The sequence below is a fragment of the Salmo salar genome, chromosome 19, assembly GCF_965601325.2.
Source record: "Salmo salar chromosome 19, fSalSal1, whole genome shotgun sequence".
Classification (NCBI taxonomy): domain Eukaryota; kingdom Metazoa; phylum Chordata; class Actinopteri; order Salmoniformes; family Salmonidae; genus Salmo; species Salmo salar.
This window is the reverse complement of record NC_138309.1, coordinates 78,304,333-78,331,167: the sequence shown is the minus strand read 5'-3', so window position 1 is coordinate 78,331,167 and position 26,835 is coordinate 78,304,333. Positions and strand designations below refer to the sequence as shown.

At 42.4% G+C, this 26,835-nt stretch overlaps 3 protein-coding genes across 6 annotated transcripts in view; 2 read left to right on the top strand and 1 right to left on the bottom strand.

Moving 5' to 3' along the window:
* The first annotated feature begins 65 nt into the window (after positions 1 to 65).
* On the top strand, positions 66 to 8,780 carry riok3 (RIO kinase 3 (yeast)). Its single transcript, NM_001140510.1, has 13 exons — positions 66 to 353; positions 856 to 974; positions 1,468 to 1,610; positions 1,860 to 1,967; positions 3,588 to 3,697; positions 3,910 to 4,053; positions 4,226 to 4,353; positions 4,663 to 4,845; positions 4,994 to 5,153; positions 5,339 to 5,419; positions 5,582 to 5,671; positions 6,122 to 6,229; positions 8,065 to 8,780. Exons 1-13 carry the CDS (start codon positions 318 to 320, stop codon positions 8,176 to 8,178), a joined length of 1,524 nt encoding a protein of 507 aa, NP_001133982.1. The 5' UTR covers positions 66 to 317; the 3' UTR covers positions 8,179 to 8,780.
* Positions 8,781 to 10,159: 1,379 nt separating this feature from the next.
* On the top strand, positions 10,160 to 22,123 carry rmc1 (regulator of MON1-CCZ1). Of its 2 annotated transcripts, none has more exons than XM_082965472.1 (20): positions 10,160 to 10,382; positions 10,906 to 10,982; positions 11,074 to 11,158; positions 11,261 to 11,317; positions 11,446 to 11,532; positions 11,990 to 12,130; positions 12,299 to 12,402; positions 12,547 to 12,636; positions 12,922 to 13,027; positions 13,325 to 13,433; positions 14,506 to 14,550; positions 14,695 to 14,748; positions 16,737 to 16,865; positions 17,018 to 17,124; positions 19,425 to 19,544; positions 19,661 to 19,738; positions 19,981 to 20,085; positions 20,576 to 20,644; positions 20,900 to 21,130; positions 21,953 to 22,123. In XM_082965472.1, exons 1-20 carry the CDS (start codon positions 10,281 to 10,283, stop codon positions 22,025 to 22,027), a joined length of 1,971 nt encoding a protein of 656 aa, XP_082821598.1. In that variant the 5' UTR covers positions 10,160 to 10,280; the 3' UTR covers positions 22,028 to 22,123. The 2 variants fall into 2 exon arrangements, with proteins under 2 accessions (XP_082821598.1, NP_001133503.1); NM_001140031.1 differs by having other exon boundaries at positions 10,213 to 10,382; positions 20,900 to 21,125; positions 21,948 to 22,116.
* Positions 22,124 to 22,346: 223 nt separating this feature from the next.
* Positions 22,347 to 26,835, bottom strand: part of LOC106579586 (melanoma receptor tyrosine-protein kinase) — a 56,227-nt gene continuing 51,738 nt past the window's right edge. The window contains exons 21-27 of one of the 3 annotated variants that reach the window (XM_014159637.3): positions 26,458 to 26,613; positions 26,188 to 26,263; positions 25,920 to 26,066; positions 25,744 to 25,841; positions 25,376 to 25,519; positions 25,126 to 25,300; positions 22,347 to 24,975 (exon numbers count right to left, since the gene is read on the bottom strand). In XM_014159637.3, the coding sequence (XP_014015112.2) occupies positions 24,647 to 24,975; positions 25,126 to 25,300; positions 25,376 to 25,519; positions 25,744 to 25,841; positions 25,920 to 26,066; positions 26,188 to 26,263; positions 26,458 to 26,613 (1,125 nt within the window). In that variant the 3' untranslated portion in view covers positions 22,347 to 24,646. Of the gene's footprint in view, positions 24,976 to 25,125; positions 25,520 to 25,743; positions 25,842 to 25,919; positions 26,111 to 26,187; positions 26,264 to 26,457; positions 26,614 to 26,835 lie in introns of those variants that run through there. The other 2 variants (XM_014159636.3, XM_014159638.3) reach the window with 2 other exon arrangements.

Below are 26,835 nucleotides of genomic sequence, written 5' to 3'. Positions count from 1 at the left end.
CGTTATACGTTGTTCCACTCATTCCGGCTGAGTTTCTTCTCCCTTTTTTAATATCTCTGGAAGAACACAAAGCATAATTTGCTTTACAGCTCTCGTAAAATCCTTGTCATTTAGCAAGAAATCTGTTCATTAGTGACATTAACTTTATTTGGCTTAAGATAACACATCTAAACTGTTTCATTATCGTGTCTAATTCAGGAAACGAAAAAAGGACACTGTTTTGTCGGCGTAAAAGTGTTGCTAGCTAAGATTATTGCTCGTCAAGCCCGACATCTGAATACTGTTGCTGTCAAAGACTGAAACTCTGGGCTGCTGTCATGGATCAAATAGGGATCACTGCAGAAGGACCAAAGGTGAGTTGGTTTGCTAATTTAGCTAATCAGTCCGACATTCTTGACATGTAATATGGCCCTGGTCGTGGCGAAAACCGAGCCTTAAAAGGCTCGTCTTGGGGAGGACAGATTAACGTGACCTAAATTAGTTTTAAATAACGTTACAACCATACATTAATCGATCTACTGTAGCGCTAATTCACATTTGTATCCAACTCTGATAGCGACTAGCCAACAGGCTGACGTGCTACAAACGTTGGCTAATTCCGAATAAGTTACTAACGTATTAGCTAGCAAGCTATATTAACGTCAGACAAGTCGCGGCATGTCCCTGGCTTGGCTTTTTTGATTAACAGGATGGCTAACGTGTGTATAGTTAGCTTAGAATGTCAACTAATTGGTTAACTACTGCTTTATTCAAGTAGTTATTCAAGCACATAACGAGTACATCGATATGTTAGCAAAGGAAAGCATCATGTTTGACTGTATTGCTGTTAACTCATTTGAATGTATGGTCCTTCAGAGTCCATGGGGCGCCACCACTACCAAGGTGGTGTCACCCTGCTCCCTCGCTGACGTCATGAGTGAGCAGCTGGCCAAGCAACTGGATGAGGAAAGCAATGCTTTCCCCGATTCCCCAGAGTAAGTACCGGTCTGTGTTGTCGATTCACGTTAACCAATCTGTAAATGGCACACCCAACTACCTCATCCCCATATTATCACTTACCCTCTCTACTTTCACATCTATCACTCCAGTGTTAATGTTAAATTGTAATTATTTTGCCTCTGGCCTATTTATTGCCTACCTCCCTACTCTTCTACATTTTCCCACACTGTACATAGGTTTTTCAATTGTGTTATTGACTGTACGTTTGTTTGTGTAACTCTGTTGTTTTTTGTCTCACTACTTTGCTTTATCTTGGCCAGGTCGCAGTTGTAAATGAGAACTTGTTCTCAACTGACCTACCAGGGTAAATAAAGGTGAAATAAAATAAAAACTTGAAAGGACATGTTCACCCTCTTGTCTAGCCGGTGTACGCACTTCAGTGTCAATTGAAACTAGCATCACACTCATATTAGGTTATTGTGGGGGTGTAGGGCGCCATGTTCATGTCCAATATCCTATGTGTTCTAGTGTCAATGCTGCTCTGGATGCCGGTGAGGAGCCAGAAACGGACTGTGACCTGATGCTGGCTCAGATGCTGCAGATGCAGTTTGACAAGGAGTTTGACAGCCAGCTGCGCACAGAAGAAAAAAAATTAAACGGGGATAGCAAACGTAAGCCTATGAACAAGTCTGGTATTAGAACAATACAAAGATTGTTTTCATTAGATAACGAATGGAATAAAACAGACTGCAACAGGGAGAGAACACCTGGACCGCTCATTTTAGTTTTCCGTATCAGAACGTTTTTCAAGTGTTTTGTACCCTAGTAAACATGACCAGGTTTCTAGAATGTGTTAAAAAAGAATGAACTGTAGTGGAATTATGAAGAATTTGAGAGATGATTGGTCTTGACTGTTGCAGTGTCCATCTCCTTTGAGAACTATCGCATGGTGCACCCTTACGAGGACAGCGACAGCTCCGAGGATGAAGTTGATTGGCAAGACACTCGCCACGACCCCTACAAAGCCGGTAACGTCCATCCCTTTAAATTTTACCCCTATATCAGTATTGATGCTAGGCCCAATACATCTACTTTATACTTGTAACAGGCCAACATCTTGCTGCATAAGATATTGGTTGCTGTTGATTGGTGGTTGTTAACCTCTTGGGGCTAGGTGGGACGCTAGCGTGCCACCTGTGGTGCACTCCATCAACAGCAGGTGCATTTCAAGAGCGGCAAATTTGAATCCAAATAAATGTCAAAATTCAAATTTTTCAAAAATACAACTATGTTACACCATTTGAAAGATAAACATCTCCTTAATCTAACCACGTTTTACGATTTCAAAAAGGTTTTACGGCGAAAGCATAAATTTAGAGTATGTTAGGACAGTACATTTACAAGAGTTGTGTGTAATGTTTTGTCAAGTCAAAGACAGGGTCACCAAAACCATAAAACCAGCTAAAATGATACACTAACCTTTTACAATCTCCATCAGATGACACTCCTAGGACATTGTTAGACAATGCATGCATTTTTAGTTCTATCAAGTTCATATTTATATACAAAAACAGCGTTTTACTATGGCATTGATGTTGAGGAAATCGTTTCCCTCCAATAACCGGCAGTCAAGTCAGCGTCACAAATTAAATAATTAAAATTAGAAAACATTGGTAAAATATTATATTGTCATTTAAAGAATTATAGATTTACATCTTTTGAACGCAATCAACTTGCCAGATTTAAAAATAACCTTACTGGGAAATCACACTTTGCAATAATCTGAGCACTGTGCCCAGAAAAATACGCGTTGCGATACAGACTAGACGTCATGTTGGGGAGATCTAAAATCGAAAATACTATGTAAATAATCCATTACCTTTGATTCTCTTCATCAGATGTCACTTCCAGGTATCACAGGTCCATAACGAATGTAGTTTTGTTCAAAAAAGCTCATCATTTATGTCCAAAAATCTCCGTCTCGTTAGCACATGATGTAAGCCAGCCGGACTTCTCGTCATGAACGAGGGGAAAAAATATATTTCCGTTCGTTCAAACATGTCAAACGTTGTATAGCATAAATCATTAGGGCCTTTTTTAACCAGAACATGAATAATATTCAAGGTGGACGAATGCATAGCCTTTTATAACGTATTGGAACGAGGGTACCCAACATGAAGTAGCGCGCCAGGTGTCTAATGGGACATCACCGTTCCATGGCTCTTGTTCGGTCAGATCTCCCTCCAGAAGACTCAAAACACTTTGTAAAGGCTGGTGACATCTAGTGGAAGCAATAGGAAGTGCCAAAATATTCCTAAACCCCTGTGTTTTTCAATGGGATAGGTTTAAAGTCAATACAACACATCAGGTATCCACTTCCTGTCAGAAAATGTCTCAGGGTTTTGCCTGCCAAATGAGTTCTGTTATACTCACAGACACCATTCAAACAGTTTTGGAAACTTTAGAGTGTTTTCTATCCATATATAATAAGTATATGCATATTCTAGTTACTGGGTAGGATTAGTAACCAGATTAAATCGGGTACATTTTTTTTATCCAGACGTGCAAATGCTGCCCCCTAGACCCAACAGGTTAAAGCAATAGTTAAACTTGCTACATGAACCCTTTTTTCCCTAAATGTGTTCCAGATAAGCCCACGACAACTCCAAGAAAAGGCTTTACTGGGAAAGGCAAGAACATCACTACTAAGCACGATGAGGTTGTGTGTGGCAGGAAGAATACTGCACGCATGGACAATGTAAGAGTGATAACAAGTTCACCTTTTGCCTTGGTTCAGCGTTATTCTATAGATAGACACATGGGGGAAATTGTATGAGTAGTAATTAGCATCATTAGCATTTGTCTCCATTTAGCTTTGAAATGTGTGGCTTAATTGGTGTACACACTAATATGAACATATCCCAAACTGTCAGCCTTTTTGTAATCTCCCTCTCTGTCTTGTCCTCCCAGTTTGCCCCAGAGATCAATGTGGGAGATGGGCTTGGCATGGACCTGAAGCTCTCTAACCAGGTGTACAACTCCCTGAAGCAACACTGCTACTCCGAGCAGCGTCGCAGTGCCCGACTGCATGACAAAAAGGAGCACTCCACTGCTGTGAGTCTATGCTAAAGGAGGAATTGACAATACAAATAAGAATTTTAAAATAACAACAAAATGGCCTCATGCCATGTTCAGATCTGTATAGTATTTTAATATATTTGAATTCCGTCGTGATTATCCACTTCTGCTTTCTTTTCTGTACTTTTCTCCCTTTTTTCATTCACAGGAACAAGCAGTGGACCCAAGGACCCGTCTGCTCATGTACAAAATGGTGAACGCAGGCGTTCTGGAGAACATCAACGGCTGCATCAGCACTGGAAAGGAGTCTGTGGTGTTCCACGCAGATGGGGGAAGGTGAGGGTGACATCATGACAAGTTGTGTCGCAAGAACCCACACCTTGAATTGACTGACCGAAGGTTGATCGACCCAAGGAGATTATCACCTGGCCTGTTGAGTCAGATCAGGAACTTTCATTGCCTGACGTTACGTCATGACATTTACATTGTCATGATTGACAGAGACACTATAGCAGTAGATTAATTTGCTGTAGTTGTAGTATTTGTTTAATAGTTTTTGTATAGAACTGCCCCCCTAAATGTCTCCGTTAATTCATTTGTAGTTGGTTTCTAAGGTTTTCCAATACTGTTGTTTTTTTCCCCCAGCATGGAGGAGAAGGCTGTCCCAGATGAGTGTGTACTCAAGGTCTTCAAGACCACACTCAATGAGTTCAAGAACCGCGACAAGTACATCAAGGACGACTACCGCTTCAAGGAACGCTTCAGCAAGCTGAATCCCCGCAAGGTCATCCGCCTCTGGGCTGAGAAAGAGATGCACAACCTGGCTCGGTGGGTGGTGGTGATGTCACAAAAATGGACCAACACCAGTTCACATCATTTCTCTAAAAACTCAGTTCAAATAACTTGTTATTTTTTAGATCAGATTCCAATGCTCCAACTGTGTTACGGCTCACTCTCTCTTCCCCCCCGCCATCAGTATGAAAAAGGCTGACATCCCATGCCCCGAGGTGGTGGTTCTGAAGAAGCACATCCTGGTGATGTCGTTCATTGGCAAGGACCATGTGCCGGCTCCCAAACTGAAAGAAGCCATGTTGGGCTCAGAGGACATGAACAGGGCCTACTACCAGGTGCTTCATGTGAGTGCAGCTGCTGTGCCGCCATGCACTAATGTAGACGTTACTTATGTTGTGTATTTACGTACGTCATAGTAATATCTGGTTGTGCGCACTAGTTTCAAAGACATGAGTATCCTCAGAACTCGTCCCGACTGAGAAGTATAATTCTGGATTATTATGACCCCTGGGTGTGTCTGTCTTTGCAGATGATGCAGCAGTTGTATCAGGAGTGTAACCTCGTCCACGCCGACCTGAGCGAATACAACATGCTGTGGCATCAGGGGAAGGTAGGCTATTTATCATGTTTGTCTAACCTTTATTTATCCAGGTGGGTCAATCTACACCTTATTTTTATACCTGATTCCTCATGGTTAATTTTAACTGGAAATTCTGGCATGAGATTTTACCTTCATACAGCATGAGTGATTTAATCATCTTGTTTTATGTAGGTTTGGCTGATTGATGTAAGTCAGTCCGTTGAGCCCAATCACCCTCACGGCCTTGAGTTCCTGTTCAGGGACTGCAGGAACGTGGCTACGGTAAGTTGGCTCACAGTGATGCAAGTACTGTAGGTTTAAATTGCCTGTTACTTACAGCTCATAGTAAGTACTGACTAAAGTCCTGATTTGCACAACAAGCTCTGTCTCACTGCAGAATTCATGTGCATCCACGTTCTCCAAACATCAAATTTCGAAGTGTTTTCGTTGCTCCTGATGCTCTCTTGTTTCCATTTCTTCAAATGTCAAATCCTGAAGTTAAGGCTTGAGTTTAGTCACTCATTCTGAATGGTTAAGGGAAGGGTTCAGGTACATTTGAATGGATGAGGTCCTGTATATTTAGCTGCCACACCTCAAAACATACGATGAGTGTTGGTGGAAACTGAGCGACAGTCAAAACAAAATATGTCCACTATTCTTACATCAGGTTTTGTATCAGTGACACACAGGTGGTTTTAATAACAAGATACCGGTTTTATCTCATTTCTGCAGTTCTTCCAGAAGGGCGGGGTGTCGGAAGCCATGAACGTGTACGAGCTCTTCAACGTTGTGTCTGGGCTGCAGCTCAGCGGTGACAGCGAGGCAGACTTCCTTGCCCAGGTCAGAAAACACTGAGGCCCCTATGAGGGTATTATTTCTCTGTTGGAGATTCATGTAGTTGCATTGAATTTACAGAACTAAGTTTTACAGGCAGTTTAAAGTGGGCTCTTGTCTTATCTAGAGTCCCACACACAGCAAAATCTATCATGCACTGAAGTGCCTTTTTGGGGTGGGGAATGTTTATACTACACTGAACAAAAATATAAACACAACATGCAACAATTTCAAAGATTTTACTTACAATTCATATAAGGAAATCAGTCAATTGAAATAAATTAGACCCCAATATATGGATTTCACATGACTGGGAATACAGATACTTTTTATTTTAAAAAGGTAGGAGAGGATCAGAAAACCAATCAGTATCTGGTGTGACCACCATTTGCCTTGTGCTCCACGACACATCTCATTCGCATAGAGTTAATCAGGCTGTTGATTGTGGCCTGTGGAATGTTGACCCACTCTTCTTCAATGGCTGTGTGAAGTTGCTGGATATTGGAGGGAACTGGAACACGCTGTCGTACATGTCGATCCAGAGCATCCCAAACCAGCTCAATAGGTGACATGTCTGGTGAGTGTGCAGGCCATGGAAGAACTGAGACATTTTCAGCTTCCAGGAATTGTGTACAGATCCTTGCGATATGAGGCCGTGCGTTATCATGTTGAAACATGAGGATGGCGACGGATGAATGGCACGACAATGGGCCTCAGGATCTCATCACGGTATCTTTGTGCATTAAAATTGCCATCGATAAAATGCAATTGTGTTTGTCTGTAGCTTATGCCTGCCCATACCATAACCCCACTGCCACAATGGGGCACTCTGTTCACAACGTTGACATCAGCAAACCACTCGCCCACACGACGCCAAACACGCTCTCTGCCATCTGTCCGGTACAGTTGAAATCGTGATTCATCCTTGAAGAGCACACATCCAGCGTGCCAGTGGCCATCGAAGATGAGCATTTTCCCACTGAAGTCGGTTATGATGCCGAACTGCAGTCAGGTCAAGACCCTGGTGAGGATGACGATTAGCTTCCCTGAAATGGTTTCTAACAGTTTGTGCAGAAATTCTTCAGTTGTGCAAACCCACAGTTTCATCAGCTGTTCGGGTGGCTGGTCTCAGATGGTCCCGCATAAGAAGAAGCCGGATGTGGAGGTCCTGGGCTGGCGTGGTTACAGGTGGTCTGCGGTTGTGAGGCCGGTTGGACGCACTGCCAAATTCTTTAAAACAACTTTGGAGGCGGCTTATGGTAGAGAAATTAACATTAACTTCTCTGGCATCAGCTCAGGTGGACATTCCTGCAGTCAGCATGCCAATTGCATGGTCCCTCAACTTGAGACATCTGTGGCATTGTGTTGTGTGACAAAACTGCACATTTTAGAGTTGCCTTTTATTGTCCCCAGCACAAGGTGCACCTGTGTAATGATCATGCTGTTTAATCAGCTTCTTGATATGCCACACCTGTCAGGTGGATGGATTATTTTAGCAAATGAGAAATGCATACTAACAGGGATGTGCACAATATGTTAGAAATTTACTTTTTGTGCGTATTGAACATTTCTCGGCTCTTTTATTTCCGCTCATGAAACATGGGGCCAACACTTTATATGTTGCGCTTATATTTTTGTTCAATGTACAATTTGACCCTAATCCATCATCGTATAGATATAGAGCACTTTTTCTCAAAATGCTTATCAGAAACCGGGGATTTTAGTATTCATTTTCATACAGTGGTTGACTACCTGTATGCACATAATTAAGTTGATGGGTTACTTTCCTCTACGTCTTTGTGATTTTTGTATTAACACTGTCCTCACTTGTCGTTTTATAGATTGAGGCACTGGAGAAGATGAATGAAGACCACGTGCAGAGAAGAGGCAAGAAAACCTACTCCTCTAGCACCAGCGACGGAGGGCCTCCCCTATTACACCACGAGGATGATTAACGATGAGATGATAGACACCATGATTAGCTCCATGGATCCTGTTCAGTTGATTCTGTTTTGAGAGAATGGGCGAGTAAATCCCCCCCAAAGGTCTTTCATCACAATGAGGGACACAAGGTCGAAAGGTCACTGCATCCCAAGATGCTACACTGGGGGCAGTGGGCTGAAAAGCCTCCCATACACCTCCATGAAATGTCAACATCTCATTCCATTACTACATTTGTAGATGGAATGGATGGGGACGTCTAAGGGGGGACATGACAGATGCATCTACATGCGTACACAATTATTGCTTTTTTTAAAATTAGATGGTATTCAGCCTTCATGACATGAAGTTATCTTCACAGGTGAACTGAGCTCGAATGAGAAGAGCTTTGTGTTATATGAATGGAACAAATTGCAGTCCAACATTTGGTGAAGAGCCCTAGTACGTGTCAGTGAATATTTTAATCATGGAAGGTGCAGTCATGAATGAAGACACACAATGAATTGTTTGTCATTGGCTCCGAGATACATTGAGGTCCATTGATCGTACAAGGGAGCTGTGTTTTCTGTGATCTCCAACTTCAATATAATGGTGGAAATAAATGGCAAAAATTTTAGTTATGTTTTGTCATTCATTTTACTTTGCTCTGGACAAATCGAGCAGCAGCAGCTTGACAGGAGACACCAAACTGCTCCTAAACTAGGAGTTATAAAACAATACAACAAGCAATCTATATGTAACTATAACATGTCAATATTACTCATAGTCAGCCAGTCCAACTTGTATAAAAGCCTGCAGAAACCACCTATATCTCGTTTGAGTGTTCGATTTCAGTTTGACAATCGACTGTTATTTTGAAAGTAGCGTTTAACCGCATTCATGTCATGTTGGAAACTCGGAAATGTCTGACTTGCTATCCTAGGCGGAAGAGTCGGATCCCAAGTTTCCCACCAGGGAGGTACCAGAATCAACAAATGGGAAGCTTTACGCAAATAATTTAATTTGAACTCGGAGGTCCCGAGTTTTCGACATGAACGCAGCATTAACACACGGCATTACCAAAGATTTTTATAACCGCTCCTATAATCGCTCCTCCGCTCTCTCCACTGGCTTCCAGTTGAAGCTCGCATCCGCTACAAGACCATGGTGATTGCCTACGGAGCTGTGAAGGGAACGGCACCTCCATACCTTCAGGCCCTACACCAAAACAAGGGCACTGCGTTCATCCACCTCTGGCCTGCTGGCCCCCCTACCTCTGAGGAAGCACAGTTCCCGCTCAGCCCAGTCAAAACTGTTCGCTGCTCAGGCACCCCAATGGTGGAACAAGCTCCCTCACGACGCCAGGACAGCGGAGTCAATCACCATCTTCCGGAGACACCTGAAACCCCACCTCTTTAAGGAATACCTAGGATAGGATAAAGTAATCCTTCTAACCCCCCCCCCCCCCCCCCCCTTAAAATATTTAGATGCACTATTGTAAAGTGGTTGTCCCACTGGATATCATAAGGTGAATGCACCAATTTGTAAGTCGCTCTGGATAAGAGCGTCTGCTAAATGACTTAAATGTAAATGTAATAACCAAACCAAGATAGACCACAGTCTGTGGTTTCTTATGGGAACAAATGTGTCATTTTGGGCAGAACAAATAAGGTGGCATCTGTATATTTCCGTTAGGGAACGCCCACTTTGTGAAGTGCGCGTGTGAAATAACTCAATTCGCCTTTGTATTCCTACATAAAGCGATATAAAAAGTGTTTTGGCAAAGGGTAAAGTCTACAAAACTTATTCCACTCAGTTCAAAACATATTTTCGTTTTAGTAACCGAAAACTCTATTGAGATCAAATGTTTTGAAGATGAGAAAATGTGCAAAATGTCGGCCAAAATCGATCTTCTCCCGCTGCCGGCCACTGGGCTGTAGTGAGTGGTTTATGCATCCGGTGAAATAGCTGTCATTGTTCAATGTGTGGCGTTAATATCTTATGGGATTCACGTGACTGTCACATGATTTTGAAACCGGAACTTGCCGTAGAGAGAGGCTTTGGACAGTTAATTTATTAAATGCAGAGCGAACAACTAACTGCAGGACATAATAGTCAGCAAAGCTAAAGGTTCACAATGAGTGAGGAACACTACTACCTAGAACTTTGTGAAAATCCTGTGCAATTTGAAAATGCCTCAAGCGTCAACAATGTGTTTTTTGACGAAGCAAACAAACAGGTACATTAACGTTAATAGTAGCCAAGGCTAGCTAGAAGGATATGCTCAGCTATGGCGGTTACTCCAGAGACAGACAGATATAGCTAGCCAGCTAGATGCTTAGTTAGCGCGATTATAGCTAGTTAAATAAATCATATTTTATCTTGATTTTACATTCAGCTAGGTACTACAAGTATGTTGGCTTATGTGAACGCAAGTACATATAACTAGCTTTGACGAGGGTGGCTGTCAAACTGTTGATTCCCATGTTGCACCGTGGTGAAGGTCCTAAAGTGTAGCCATACAGTATGGCTAATTAGTATGGTAGGTATTAAGGAGGTAGACGAATTAGTGAACTTCAGTCAACATTAATGCTTGTCTCTGGCAGTACATTCACCAGCTAAACAAGGCAGATTAGATGAGCAGTAACCCTCATTCTATTGCTTCAAGTAGAAGTTACACTATCCTCCTATTGTAATGTATACCAGGCTCCAAGTCCTTTTATATATTGATTGTTCTCTATTTACCCTGTTTTCTCCTTCAGGTGTTTGCAGTGCGATCAGGGGGTGCCACTGGGGTTGTGGTTAAAGGACCAGAGGACAAAAGCTCAGTTGCCTTTAGGTAATGAGATGATGCATATATTGCGACGATGATGAAGATCATAAGCTCAATGATGATCGTCTCTCATGCAGTATATACATTTTCTTCACAGAATGGATGACAAAGGAGAGGTGAAGTGCATCAAGTTTTCGATCGGAAATAAGATTTTGGCAGTTCAGAGAACACCAAAATCTGTGGTAAGCATTACAGCAATCATTCTCAACTCAATGTTATTCAATTATTCTGTTTTCTATCCATGTTGATGGCCTGACTAAAAGCCTCAGTTTTTTTTCTCGTAGGATTTCATAAACTTCATACCGGATTATCCACATTTGGAATTCTCCCAGGAATGTAAGGTATGCAAGCATATGCAGTGTCAAATGTTTGAAGTTCAAAATAGCTGTAATTTCTTCATGTTGTAACTAAATATGAGTCAATTTTCTATAGGTGTGATTTGTTTTATATTCTCCTTTTTGATTGACAGATGAAGAATGCCAGTATTTTGGGCTTCTGTTGGACTAACTGGAATGAAATCGTTTTCATCACTGACCAGGGAATTGAGTTCTACCAGGTAACTATGTTTCACATTAATTTAATTTCTTGTGATATGTAATAATGCCAGTCGTTTTTGTGATTTAGGATAGGAATGCACTACCAGGAAAGTTACACACTCCTAGATTGTTTCCTAGGTTATTGCATCGCAGCACTATCAATTGAGTTTGCCCTGTATTACTCTTTCTTATACTAAAACATTGTCACATGACGCTTACGTGACTCAACTCAATTCAAACTACAACCACTAGTGGTCTTAATGTACCACTGACTGAGAAATAAAGTTGTTTGATTTTGCAGTACTGCACAGTATTAGGTTGATTGGTAATGTTACCTCTTTATACTGGAATACGAATAGAGGAAGACTGCAATGTGAACAGGGATGCCTATTAGGCTCAAAATGTTCGTCAAAAAGTTGTCTTGTGCCAGTTTTTCATTTGAGTTGAAGTTGTCAATGACATGCTCTCTGTGTTTAGGTGCTTCCTGACAAGCGTTGCCTGAAGCTGCTGAAGAGTCAGAGCATCAATGTGAACTGGTACATGTACTGTCCTGAGACTGCAGTCATTCTACTCTCTACCACCTTCCAGGGCAATGTGCTGCAGCCGTTTGTCTTCAAAGTAAGTGGTCACAACTGACATAAGATGTCTCAAACATCCACCTGCTGATACAGTAAGACATGATATATACCACCAAAAGCTCATGTTCATGTTGAAGCATTAGCATCCTAAAGTTGCTGGAAATATAATCATCAAACCTATTGTTTTTTTTTTTTTTTGTCCCACCAGAGTGGGACCATGTCTAAAATGGCCAAGTTTGAGATCGAGCTTCCGGTGGTTCCCAAGCCAGCCAAGCTCAATCTGTCAGAGAGGGACATTGCTGTGGCCAACATGTGAGTTTGTAACTGTTTTGAATTGATATTTGATATTTTGGCTCGATATTCAAGTAACAATTTCAAACAAAAAGCAAAAGCCCTTTGGGCTGTATGAAGCAGTATGAACACTGAATGAGTTGTTCACTTTGTTTCTAATGGTAGTTACGGTCAGCTGTATGTAATGTATCTGAAGCATCACTCCAGAACTACTGACAGTCCCTGTGCTGAGGTGGTCCTCTATCATCTACCCAGGTACATCTTATTTAACATATTCCTAATGGGCATTCCTCTAAACATGCTGAAATTCCTCCTAACTTAACATGGTCATGCAGCAATCATATCACCCTTATATTCAGAGTTTCTTGTGTAACTAGAGAAACAAGGACTAGCTAGAGTAAGAAAGCTACTCATAGTCATTTACTGGATCAATCTTGAAATGAAATATCCATGGTGTTATTTATACATAGGGAATACCTGAAGGGCTAAATTGGTAAATTATGTCAATTAATATCTGGCCTAACGACATGTTGTTCCCAGGGAGGGATCCTGTAAGAAGACCAACGTGTTAAAACTCAACACCACAGGGAAGTTTGCCCTCAACGTGGTGGATAACCTGGTGGTAGTGCATCATCAGAGCACTCAGGTGAGTCCTTTTGGCAAGAAATGACAATTGGATCCTTTTGAGCAGGGTTCTCACCAAAGAATGTAAAAAGGATGCTGTGCCATGGTATGTATGTATGTATCTATGTATGTTTTTCTAGATTCTAGGAAAATATATTTTACAGGTCTACATAAACGCAAAATCTCTTGAGTCCAAAGGGGGAATCAAGGCAGAACCCTGCTTGATGTTAGACAGGCAAACTCCTCCTACGGTTGTGTTGTTTCATATCCTCGGTCCAAACCCATTGTCTGGCATGATGTAGATAATGTCTTATTTCAGACCTCCATCATATTTGACATCAAGCTGCGGGAGCCCGACTGTGCCCTGAACGTCCACCAGCCTGTGCTGCCTCCTCGCTCCATACACCCCTACAGGATTCCCCTCACAGGTATAGGCTACTTGGATTTACTCTATGCATCTACACTCATTGGCCAGTTTATTAGATACACCCATTTAGTACTGGGTCTGATACACTTGTGTGTTCAGATCAGCCTGAATTCTTTGGGGCATGGGAACGTTACTCAATTGTTATCAAGAGACCTAGCAAGAGACCTAACGTGTGCCAGGAAAACATTCCCCACACCATTACACCACCAGCCTGTACTGTTGACACCAGGCAGGATGGGGCCATGGACTCATGCTGCTTACGCCAATTCCTGACTGCCGTGACGCAACAGGATCCAGGATTTGTCAGACCAGGCAATGTTTTTCCACTCCTCAATTCTCCAGTGTTGGTGATTGTGTGCCCACTGGAGCCGCTTCTTTTGTTTTTAGCTTATAGGAGTGGAACCCGGTGTGGTCGTCTGCCGCAATAGCCCATCCATGACAAGGACTGACGAGTTGTGCGTTCTGAGATGCCGTTCTGCACACCACTGTTGTACTGCGCTGTTATTTGCCTGTTTGTGGCCCGCCTGTTAGCGTGCACGATTCATTCTCCTTCCACCTCTCAACTAGCTGTGTTTTCACGTACAGGACTGCCACTGACTGGATGCTTTTTGTTTGTCGCACCATTCTCGGTAATACCTAGACACTGTCGTGCGTGAAAAGTCTAGGAGGCCGGTCATTTCTGAACCGGTCGCTTAGGTCACTCGTTTTGCTCATTGTAACGTTCAATCGAACCGTAGCTGGATGCCTTTCTGCCTGCTTTATGTAGCAAGCCACGGCCACGTGACTCATTTCCGTGAACAGAGTGGTGTTCTTATAAACTGGCCACCGAGTGTGTATGGACAGGCCAGACTTTACCAACGGCTTGGCTGTTTTGGTCACTGACTGGCTGACTGTGTCTTTGCCTGTCTTGTCTGCCTCTCAGTCACTCCAGTTGTAATTGTATCACTCTCTTGTGTGACACATGACGTAACCTTCTGTCACTTCACTCCCATCTGTCGCTTTTAGAATACTCTTTCCCTCTCTTCATTATGTCTCTTAAAGCCCTGACAGAAACTAACTTGACTTCTCCATAGGTCCTTCTGCTGTACCCAGCCAGCCTCCGGTGCCTTGTGAGCTCTGTATCCTTTATGAAACACGAGTAGCTAGATGAGCTGCGCGGGCACTTGTCAATGAAACGGTGTCAATGACGATTGGAACAGCTAGCAGGGAAATGGTAGGTGGTGGTATTACTGATGATCGTGGATGCTTCCCTTGACCTTCAGACTCCTCATCTTGGAGCGTCTTTCAACCCGACATCATCATCAGTGCAAGCGAAGGTGAGTGAGAACACCCACACATCTAACCATAGACTGATATGTCCTGGCTAACTGTCTGTTATCTGGACCAGAAACATCTAACCATAGACTGCTATGTCCCGGCTAACTGTCTGTTATCTGGACCAGAAACATCTAACCATAGACTGCTATGTCCTGGCTAACTGTCTTATCTGGACCAGAAACATCTAACCATAGACCGCTATGTCCCGGCTAACTGTCTGTTATCTGGACCAGAAACATCTAACCATAGACTGCTATGTCCCGGCTAACTGTCTGTTATCTGGACCAGAAACATCTAACCATAGACTGCTATGTCCCGGCTGTCTGTCTGTTATCTGGACCAGAAACATCTAACCATAGACTGCTATGTCCCGGCTAACTGTCTGTTATCTGGACCAGAAACATCTAACCATAGACTGCTATGTCCCGGCTAACTGTCTGTTATCTGGACCAGAAACATCTAACCATAGACTGCTATGTCCCGGCTTACTGTCATCATCTGGACCAGAAACATCTAACCATAGACTGCTATGTCCCGGCTTACTGTAATCATCTGGACCAGAAACATCTAACCATAGACTGCTATGTCCCGGCTAACTGTCTGTTATCTGGACCAGAAACATCTAACCATAGACTGCTATGTCCCGGCTAACTGTCATCATCTGGACCAGAAACATCTAACCATAGACTGCTATGTCCCGGCTGTCTGTCTGTTATCTGGACCAGAAACATCTAACCATAGACTGCTATGTCCCGGCTAACTGTCTGTTATCTGGACCAGAAACATCTAACCATAGACTGCTATGTCCTGGCTTACTGTCTGTTATCTGGACCAGAAACATCTAACCATAGACTGCTATGTCCCGGCTAACTGTCTGTTATCTGGACCAGAAACATCTAACCATAGACTGCTATGTCCCGGCTAACTGTCTGTTATCTGGACCAGAAACATCTAACCATAGACTGCTATGTCCCGGCTTACTGTCATCATCTGGACCAGAAACATCTAACCATAGACTGCTATGTCCCGGCTAACTGTCTGTTATCTGGACCAGAAACATCTAACCATAGACTGCTATGTCCCGGCTAACTGTCTGTTATCTGGACCAGAAACATCTAACCATAGACTGCTATGTCCCGGCTAACTGTCTGTTATCTGGACCAGAAACATCTAACCATAGACTGCTATGTCCCGGCTAACTGTCTGTTATCTGGACCAGAAACATCTAACCATAGACAGCTATGTCCCGGCTAACTGTCTGTTATCTGGACCAGAAACAACCACTAACCCATATTCACTGTAGATCAGATGGGTGTATAGTAACCAACGTGGTAGTAGAACCACCTCCTCTTCTAGGCTATGTAGTTACCATATTGCTTTCACCAATCCACATTTTTCATCTACAGTTTGTTGTTCCGGATGGTACTCATGTTCTTGCATGGTTGTCTGACCTGTTCTGTGTGTTCCCCCTCTGTTTCAGGGTGTCTGTCCTGTTCTGTGTGTTCCCCCTCTGTTTCAGGGTGTCTGACCTGTTCTGTGTGTTCCCCCTCTGTTTCAGGGTGTCTGTCCTGTTCTGTGTGTTCCCCCTCTGTTTCAGGGTGTCTGACCTGTTCTGTGTGTTCCCCCTCTGTTTCAGGGTGTCTGACCTGTTCTGTGTGTTCCCCCTCTGTTTCAGGGTGTCTGTCCTGTTCTGTGTGTTCCCCCTCTGTTTCAGGGTGTCTGTCCTGTTCTGTGTGTTCCCCCTCTGTTTCAGGGTGTCTGACCTGTTCTGTGTGTTCCCCCTCTGTTTCAGGGTGTCTGTCCTGTTCTGTGTGTTCCCCCTCTGTTTCAGGGTGTCTGACCTGTTCTGTGTGTTCCCCCTCTGTTTCAGGGTGTCTGTCCTGTTCTGTGTGTTCCCCCTCTGTTTCAGGGTGTCTGTCCTGTTCTGTGTGTTCCCCCTCTGTTTCAGGGTGTCTGACCTGTTCTGTGTGTTCCCCCTCTGTTTCAGGATATCAGTGGTATCTGCAGGTGAAGCTGCCGCCCACCGTCAACCTCCTGCAGGACAAGGGCAAGCTGATCGACTTCCTCCTGCGCAGACGAGACTGCAAGATGGTCATCCTGTCCGTGTGCTCACAAAGTAAGACTGCCTTGTGAAACAGATAGGGGAGACTGTGTTCGTTGCTGAAGGAAGCACACTATTAAAACAAGGTTGTAGAATAGACGATTAGAGAAGCCTGAACCATAGTGAACATAGGCCTTGAGTGAACACTGCCTCTCTCTCTGTTTCAGTGCTCAACGGGGAAGACAAGGGGAGCTTACCAGTGGTGGCCACAGTGTTCGACAAACTCAACCAAGTCTTCAAAGAGTACCTGGAGGCAGAGCAGACCTACACTGTGGTGAGTACTGCCTACTAGGGTCAGGACCATACCAGTATCGTGTAACTTGAATAACAAAAAGGATGAAGAGGATATAATCAACTGAACAGATCTGAGTTGTCGTCCGTATTACGGATGATTAGGACAGTAGCCCGTACACTGTCCGTTGCAGTAACTTGACTTTTGTTCTTACCTGGGCTGTTACGGTGACCCTATTACCGCCACACCGGCAGTCAAATTCCATGTGACTGTTTAGTCACGGTAATTAGGCTTCTCCAAGCTCTGCTGCTGATGGTCGTTAGTAGCCTACCAAACTTGTTAACTGTTTGGTACTCAGCACTCTATTGTCCCTCTTATCACTCTGATCGAAAATCCAATCAAACACTTCATGAGAGCCCATGAGCTCATGTTGCATAACATTTCTATAGGTTATGCAATTGCAGAAGAAAACCGAGTGATGGCCTCTATTAAAAAGAGGAGGATCCCATCAGCTTTCTATAGGCTAGGCCTAGTATATTTATTTCTCAACTTTCCTAATATTAAGCATATTGCTTCTCTTTACAACAGGAGTATAGCCTACCTGGCTGGCATGAAAATTAACCACAGGAAAAGCGTCCTCCATTCACTATTTAAGTGCATAGATGACATGTATTTTTTCCACTGCCCCTGTTTTGATACAGGTGCATGATAATGGTCCATTCTAAATCAAAACAAATTTAAAACATTATTTAGGATATGTAAAGACGAAATTAAATCAAGAATAGTCTGATGGGTGACAATATTAGCATATAACTTGTGAATTATATATTATCACTTGTGAGTGATTCCCAGCGTAAGGCAAGAAACAAAGCTTTTTTTAATCATAGTCGCACACCTCATGTAGCCTAGCCCATAGGCCTATATGTTTTGATAAGGTTTCTATCACATCTAAAGTGGCCAAATCGCATCTTAAAATTAAGCACATTTAATCCTTTTTTACAAAGGCTGTAGAGCTTAACTGGGATATATAAGCAGCGTGTGAGTTTCAAGTTTGGAGAAGACAATTTTCCCCACAAAAATGTGACTTTATAATAAAAAAATGACATGCATAATTGCATTTGCGGTCACTTTTGATAATGGTGTTTTCCCGCTAATAGAACATTCGTGCTTATGGCCTTCTGCTGTGTGTGCATTGCTGCGCTTATAATGTGAAGATATAGCCTAATAGTTTATCACATTTTAAGCTAAATGTTCTGATCTGTTGCGTGAGCCACATTGCTTAGCCTCTATGGGCTAGGTGGGACGCTTGCATCCCACCTACTCAACAGCCAGTGTAATCCCGTGGAGCGATATTCAAATACCTTAGAAATGCTATTACTTCAAATGCTATTACTTCAATTTCTCAAACATATGACTATTTTACACCATTTTAAAGACAAGACTCTCGTTAATCTAACCACACTGTCCGATTTCAAAAAGGCTTTACAACGAAAGCAAAACATTAGATTATGTCAGCAGAGTACCCAGCCAGAAATAATCAGACACCCATTTTTCAAGCTAGCATATAATGTCACATAAACCCAAACCACAGCTAAATGCAGCACTAACCTTTGATGATCTTCATCAGATGACACCCCTAGGACATTATGTTATACAATACATGCATGTTTTGTTCAATCAAGTTCATATTTATATCAAAAACCAGCTTTTTACATTAGCATGTGACTAGCATGTGACTTAAAAATCAAAACATGTAGCCCAACGTTTGTAGAACAACTAAAGTTACATTAACTCTAAATGAAGCATATAGGAGGACCTGTTTCTTTGTTAACCACACTACACAGAATATTCGCATGTGCGCACTCCCTCAAATAATTTGGAGAAAATATCCTTTCTATTTTATTCAGCTTTGTTCAATTGTTTTCTTTATACTATAAAAGAATGCCACAGAATTATAAGCAAATGTTGTCTACTAAATGAGCTAGTGTAGCCCACAGACATATGACATAGTCAGATCAGCACCTAACATAAGGACAACTCTGGGTATGCTGTTCTGTTTGTCTGAAATGGCCTACATTTTCTTCATATGTTTCTTTAGACCGGTCTAAAATAAATACCATTTATTGTGAATGTGTAGGCAATATTACATGGATTTATGTTCCAAAGGTCTGCATCAGTGGCTTGTAGGCTATGTGTGGGAGCCAGGAGATGCTAAATGTTTTGTTAATTACCATGAGGCCGGAGTTATTTGCTTGATAATCATAAGCTGACAAATGTTGTGACTGCCACAGCCCTAGTTGGGACTGCCACAGCCCTTGTTGTGACCTGTTGATCTCTTTCAGGCTATGGAGTCTGGTCCCAGCCGAGGCAGCGCTGCTCGGGAGAGGCCCGTCCGGACGCAGGCGGTTATCGACCAGTCAGACATGTATACACACGTCTTGTCCTCCTTCACAGAGAAAAAGGTGAGGGTGGTGAAGCCCATATTTCAATGGCTGCTGCCTTATTTGAATTTAAAGTAATTTTTTCCTCAATTGCCTGTTAGATGACTGAACATTATATTGTTTCACCCCTCCAACAGGACGTATCTCACAAATTCATCATTGCTGTGCTGATGGAGTACATCCGCTCACTCAACCAGGTCCAGATCACTGTGCAGGTAGGTTGCAGAAAAGTATTTTCGTGCGGCTATATCAGAGTTTTGTGTTGTTTTATGAATAATGGTGGGATGACACTGTTTCATCTTGTAACATGTTAGCAGTGCTACACTAGTATGCTTTGTGTTCCTGTAGATTCTGCATATTTATTGTCCCATATTGTCATTAAATGACCTTTCAATTGGGAACTGTGATGTTGAGTTGTCTGAAATATAAGGTCCACTTTCCTCTGTTTCTCTTCCAGCATTACCTGTATGAGCTGGTCATTAAGATGTTGGTTCATCACAGCCTCTTCTACATGCTTCATCAGTTCCTCCAGTACCACGTCCTCAGTGACTCTAAACCTCTGGTGAGTCCTCAATTATTAGAAACAAAGCTCAACTTTTTCATGGTAGTTTTATCCTGTAGGTTTTGGGTATTCAGAGGAGTTGGGGGTGAAGTTTAATACAAAGGGCTAGCAGGCTGTTACTGCTAAAGACGCAATGCTTCAGAAAATATCTAGGTCAAATACTTAAATTCAGCTGCACGTCATAAGATTTGCCTGTTCCAATGGAAACAATATAAAATCATCTTGACATATGTGTTTTACCCCGGTCTTTGAAAGTTAATTCCTATATAATATTTAATCCAATATAATGCGTGGGAACCTCCTTCCTGTGATCCCATTTCTCACCAGCTAACTGTTTGTTGTAAGTAAAAGGCACAAGGCTACTGTAGCGCTGGTTGATTATTTACTCTCTGTTGTTACATTGGTTGAGCAGACCTTGGATCAGTTCTACTGTATGATCTTTATTTTGATTGGTTGTGGAATTAACATCTGTAGTGTCTGTTGTCTTAAGGCCTGTTTGCTGCTGTCTCTGGAAGGCACTTACCCCGCTGCACACCAGCTCTCCCTGGACATGTTAAAGGTATGATGCACACACACACACACGCTAACATGCAGACTATTTTAAACAGCTATCAGTTATCACACAGGACATCCCCAAAGTCCTTTGTAGAATTGGTTGTTTTTCCAGAGAATCCTGTCAACTAATTATAGAAAGAAAGGAGCCTTCATGTGAACTTCATTCATGGCTAACTTATAACAATAAATCCTGGTACTCATATAGACATGTATAACATGCTGATCTGTAACGTCCTATATCTATCTGTGTGTGTGACAGAGACTGTCCACGGCCAACGATGAGATCGTGGAGGTGCTTCTGTCCAAACAGCAGGTGCTGGGTGCTCTGCGCTTCATCCGCAGCGTGGGCGGCAACGACAACATCTCCGCTCGCAAGTTCCTGGATGCGGCGCTCCAGACGGCCGACCAGATGCTCTTCTACACCATCTTCCGGTTCTTTGAGCAGAGGAACCTGCGTCTGAGAGGCAGCCCCAGCTTCAACCCAGGTGAGGTGACACCTCTACACTAGGTCTTCAGCTGAAATGGCTCCCCATTCCCTATGTAGTGTGCTACTTATCACCATGGAGACCACTTACTCGAGCCACATTGTCTTAGGTCTGGTGCCTTGACCAATAGTGTGACTTGTCTGCACCGATAGGTGGAAGGAATGGCTCTGCGTAGGGTGACACTAAATTCCTGTATTTCCATGGCTCTGGTCTGACTAACTCCTTTGTAATGACCATAGAAAGAATTCACACATTGACTCTAGAATGTTGTAGAAATGTTGATAACGCCATAGTTTTCAATAATGAATGAGTGCCCTCTGTTATTTTTATATTAGATTACCTTGACCCAAATAATAACTTTGTTAAGCCAGGAACAACAGGCATATGCTGAAAGGTACGGAAGCCTCGCCTGCTGTTGTGTGCTCCTATTGCTTTTTTATTCATATGAATACATTTATCCTAGTTGCATGGTTTCTTTGAAACGTTGGAACACGTGGGAGAGTATCAATGATTGTGAACCTGTTTCCTGTAGGTTTCAGGTTTTGATAGACGCCAACATTATCAACGCAAACTGAAATCCATAATAGAGCAAAGCATAGACCTGTCTAAATATCCAATAAAAATACATTTAAAAAAGTATACATTTATAAGGACCCAATCTGTACCAATGCTAAAAACACAACCAACATGTGGGTAATAAGTAAAACTTGGAATTAATAGCTCATTATTGAATGAACTGCAAATAAATCACTTCCCACCCATCTGCCACTGGTGTGTATTGACTGACCTTTGACCCAATACTCTGTTTTGATTGGCCTTTAGGTGAGCACTGTGAGGAACACGTGGTATACTTCAAGCAAGTTTTCGGGGAGCAAGCACTCATGAAGCAAGCAACAGTTTGAGTTGTGACATTTCATATTATCCCACAGCCCGTTTAACTTATTGTAAATAGTTGAAATCATGCTAATAAAGTCATTTGTACATACTCTAACAATCAATTTTGTATTAAATGTCATGCTTTATTCTGCTTGACAAAATGTCCTTCTGACTAGCCCTGGGTCATGTTCATTAGGGCACGCAATGGTAAACGAAAAGGACTGTTTATTGGACAAGTCAAGGTAGTCCATCTGCCTAATTAACACAAACCTGGCTTATGGTTTGAAAAATGATCATGTCAGCTTCTATTACTGATGGAAAACCTGATCAATAACCCATACAGTGTAGATTAAAGTCTTTATTTTACAGCATCGTAGCATCTAGGACATAGCGTTACAGTGGAACGTTGTACTTTTTGTATGTGTGAAGTGCACAATAGAAAGTGATCTCCTAAACACAATACTACTAGATACAGTATACAAACACAGGAAGAATGTCATGGTAACATGTCAAACACTTTTGGCTCAAAGAGAGTGTAGTAGTCTCACAATTACCAACTGCTTGATTGAGTTGAATTGCCAACTTTTTTCTACTTGCATGCATTACGGACTTCTAACTACTATCGTACACAATCACAAAAACAGGGCATGAGCCGCCTCTGTTATTGGTTCAAAAAAGGCAATGGAAAGAGTCACGTTGAAGGGTTTTCCAGGAAATGCTCATTTACATACAAGTGTCTAACCTTCTAACGAAATACATTTGAATTGGTATTGTACATTCATACCATATGAACTGAAAGTGAATTTGCATGTGGATGTGTAATTCAGGTATCGACAGAATCATAGGTTGTTAAAACAACCCCCAATGTATCACATTTTGGTTTTGTTAGACATTAAGGAATTTCACAAACAGTTACATTACATCTATTGTTAACAAGAGCTAAGAGTCGATATGACACACTTCTCGTCCTCAACTAGACCCTTACAATGCTGTATGCTTTATGTATTGTAAACATTTATAGCATTTGTACATTTTTAGGGTTCAATGTTCCCTTTCAAACAACCCACATAAATAATATTTTTTCCCAAATTATTTATCTTCATTGCCAAATAGCTATTGTAAATCTAAAACCAACACTTAACATACTTTAGTTCACAGTAGTAGGTTTAATCCATTATTGACAACGATGGAAGTAAACAAGGGCACATTCAAAAGTACCTATACATTATTTAACACCTATTCAAGGTTATTTTAAGTGGAGAATACGTTGACGATGATTTGTGCTTAAAATAATCTAAAAACCTGGAAAGGGCATTTTACTAGGTCACTATGTGCAAACGTTTAATTACATTGCTCTTTCGAATATCTGGCCCAATTATTCCAAGTCCAAGAATGGCACTCAAAATTGAATTGTCAGCCCAGCCTTGTGACTGTCCCCAACATTTCAATAGTAATAAACAGGTATAGACAATTTAAGTTCAGCTTAAACCTCTGCAACAACCATTCAATACCATATACTGTTTGGTGACCTTTCGTCCCCTTTTCCCATCAGCCTCAGTATCAGCATCAACACCTTAACCCGAAAGATATTCAATATGTTAACTTTGGCTGTACATGTGTGTAGTTATAGTACTTTATAGTATATATTTGTACTCTTCCAGTGAAGTACCTGTTCAGTATTGTATTACTTTATATTTTCACCACGGCAATGACGATTCTCATCAGAAAACAAAGTTACTATCACAGATATGTTGGGCTCTATTCAATCTGCATCGCTGGAGTTCAGCGTTTTATTGGGCGATTTGAAATTTTAAAGGCCATGTCCCCTGCATTCACAGTAAACGCTGCAGATGTCGGCTTGATTTGAAATGACCTTTACATTTCTATTCCGCAATCAGTAACGCTTCTGCTATCCAGATTGAATTGAGCCCTAAACTTATGTCTTTATGGTTACTACGGCCCAATTGAAATGATTAATACTAGTAAGAGGTAAGACTTATCTTTCCAAGACGGAGTGAGACCCGAATAACCTAGAATAAATAGTTATTTACTGTCTTGTGGGTCTTGTGCAAGACATGTATTGATCTACACAATCTGTACATCTGTGTCATTTTCCAAAAGCCTTTGGATTGACCCTGTTAGTTACCGGTAGCTTGGTACACCACATTGAGTCTTGGCATTCAAGTGTGTACAATCAGAGAACAGAGCTGTAAAGAATGATGTCCACAATGCAATGTAAGCACACGGTCCATCAGTGTCCAGCCTTAGCGGTCTGTGTCTACTCCGTCCTCTTCACATTTCAAGGCAAGACAAATAAAAAGTCAACTGTTCCACACACTCGACTCAGACTGTAAAAATGATTTGCATGACATAATTGTTATGTCAAGGCTTTGGCTCATTCTTCTGATCTGAAAGTCACTCAGTCATCTAAATGGATGGTTGATTCATGGATTTGAAATAGAGAACATATTTTCTAGGAGCATCATGTCTGACAGCTCCATGAAGCCTATTCCCTCCAGAAATAAAGGGACAACCACATGAAAAATTCCTCCAAAACCTCACTGATGTCCCACATCTGTCACCATCCAAGTTTCTTCAGGTCCCATTGTTCCTCACTGTCCCCTGTGTTCTGTGGGAGGAGTCCTCTAGCGTACAGGGGTGTGTACAGCAGCACTCAATCCGAGGTACTCCAGGTTCTCTGCTGCGGGCAGGAAGTGACTACTGGTGGGTGTGGCCTGAGGCAGGAAGTCCTCCTGGTAGTCTGGGTTGTCCATGCTCTCACCTACAGAGCGAGGGAGGGTACTGCGGGCCATGTTGAGATACTCGGGTCCCTCCGGCACGCGCGGCAGGGAGTTGAAGAACTTGTTGTCCGGGTCGTACCCAGAGGAGGTCCGAGTAGCCCAGGCTGGCTCGCTGGGGTCCTCATAGTTGGGGTTGAAGACATCAGAGTGCTTGGTGTCCTGGTTCATGTATTCTAGAATACGGTAAGAAAAAAGTTAATACCCAGGCTTACAGTAGAGAGCAGTGATGCATGTTGCTGAACTGTTACGCTCTCAATGCGTTTGTGTTACTGTATTATGAACGTTAAGTCAATAACTCGCCATGGATACAGTTTGTACTGTACCTGGAAGAGCAGAGAGATCTTGCTCTAGAGAACCACAGTGGATGGGGTCTGTGATGTCTTTCTTTAGAGAACCACTGTGGGTGGGGTCTGTGATGTCTTTCTCGAGAGAACCACCGTGGGTGGGGTCTGTGATGTAGCGAAGGATCACACTGTTCTCTCTCATCAGATGGCCATTCTGTGGTGAGCAGATCGAAAATTCAAACATCAGCCGTGTGTGTGTGTGTGTGTTTGTTTGCACGTGTGTGTTTACCCCTGAGTTGTGGTGCTGGGTGGTCTTGTCGGGGAGAAGATACTCCTCGGCATCTACCACATCCTCCATGTCCTCTGATGTACTGATCAGGCTACGGTAGAACTTAGAGTCCGTAGGACTGGGGAGGTACATGCAATCATCTCCCTGAAATGTACATTTAAAGTGAATTAGATATAAAATAGATGCCATTCTCAATTAAAAGCTTTATTTTATTTTTGCTTATGTAAAATGTTTCGGCCATCAACTGCCTTTATCAGAAAGTGAATTAGTCACAATCATGGGTTCAAATACCTTGGTTGTAATGTCCCGTCAAAGAAATAAGAGGTGATGCAACTATCTAATAGAATAATAATAATATTTTCAATTACCTGAATGACCAGATAGCGAGATGGATCCCGGGCCATTTTGGAGAACTCAGAGATGAGCTCTCTGAACCGTGGTCTGCTGTCTGCATCGATCATCCAGCCTGAAGGAAAATAAGACTGGCATCAATCCCCTTGTGTGTGTGCGCAATACATATATATCTATGGCGCACATCACTCACATTTGACCATGATCATGTAGACGTCTATGGTACAGATGGGGGGCTGAGGTAGGCGCTCTCCTTTCTCCAGGACTCCAGCGATCTCCCTGGCCTGGATGCCATCGTAGGGCTTCGACCCAAACGTCATCAGCTCCCACAATGTCACACCTTGTATGTCATTACAGGAACATCACCAGGAAACCTTTCAGAAGCTGCAGTTGTTCAGAAGTTCAGTTTATTTGACTATTTCCTCAAATACGTGCTGTACTGTTTGTCCAGTTGGACTTACCGTAGCTCCACACATCACTCTGATGGGTATAGGTCCAGTGAAGGATGGACTCCAGTGCCATCCACTTTATGGGCACCTAGGAGTAAAGATTATTGGTCAGCCATGGTTGAGTGAGTATTTTCACTCACTTTATTCACACAGTTAAATCCATTGATCATCCAGTAAAAGTTTAACTGAATTCAATGTTTATTGTTCCAGTAGGGAAATGAAATGTGTTGTACAAAAATAAATGTGACTATTGGAATGATCAGTGGTGTCGGCTGCTCCAACCTTCCCCCCATCAGCATGGTACTCCTTCTCGTCGGCGGTGAGCAGCTTGGCCAGTCCAAAGTCTGTGATCTTCACATGGTGAGGTGTCTTCACCAGAACGTTCCTGGCCGCCAGGTCACGGTGCACTAGGTGACGTTCCTCCAGGTAGTTCATACCCTGCAGACAACATCCAAAAGACTCTTTGTGACTCTGAGGCTGTCCTGATATGAACACTACATACACAATGATAGTAGATGAGGTGATTTTTTCCCCCTCCATACAATGTAAAGCATTGTATAAATTCAACCCATTATTATTATCAGTAGTAGAATCGGGGGTGATATGTAGGTGCAAAGAGAAAATCATTTTGCCATGTAAAATGTTTTTTTGATCTGAATT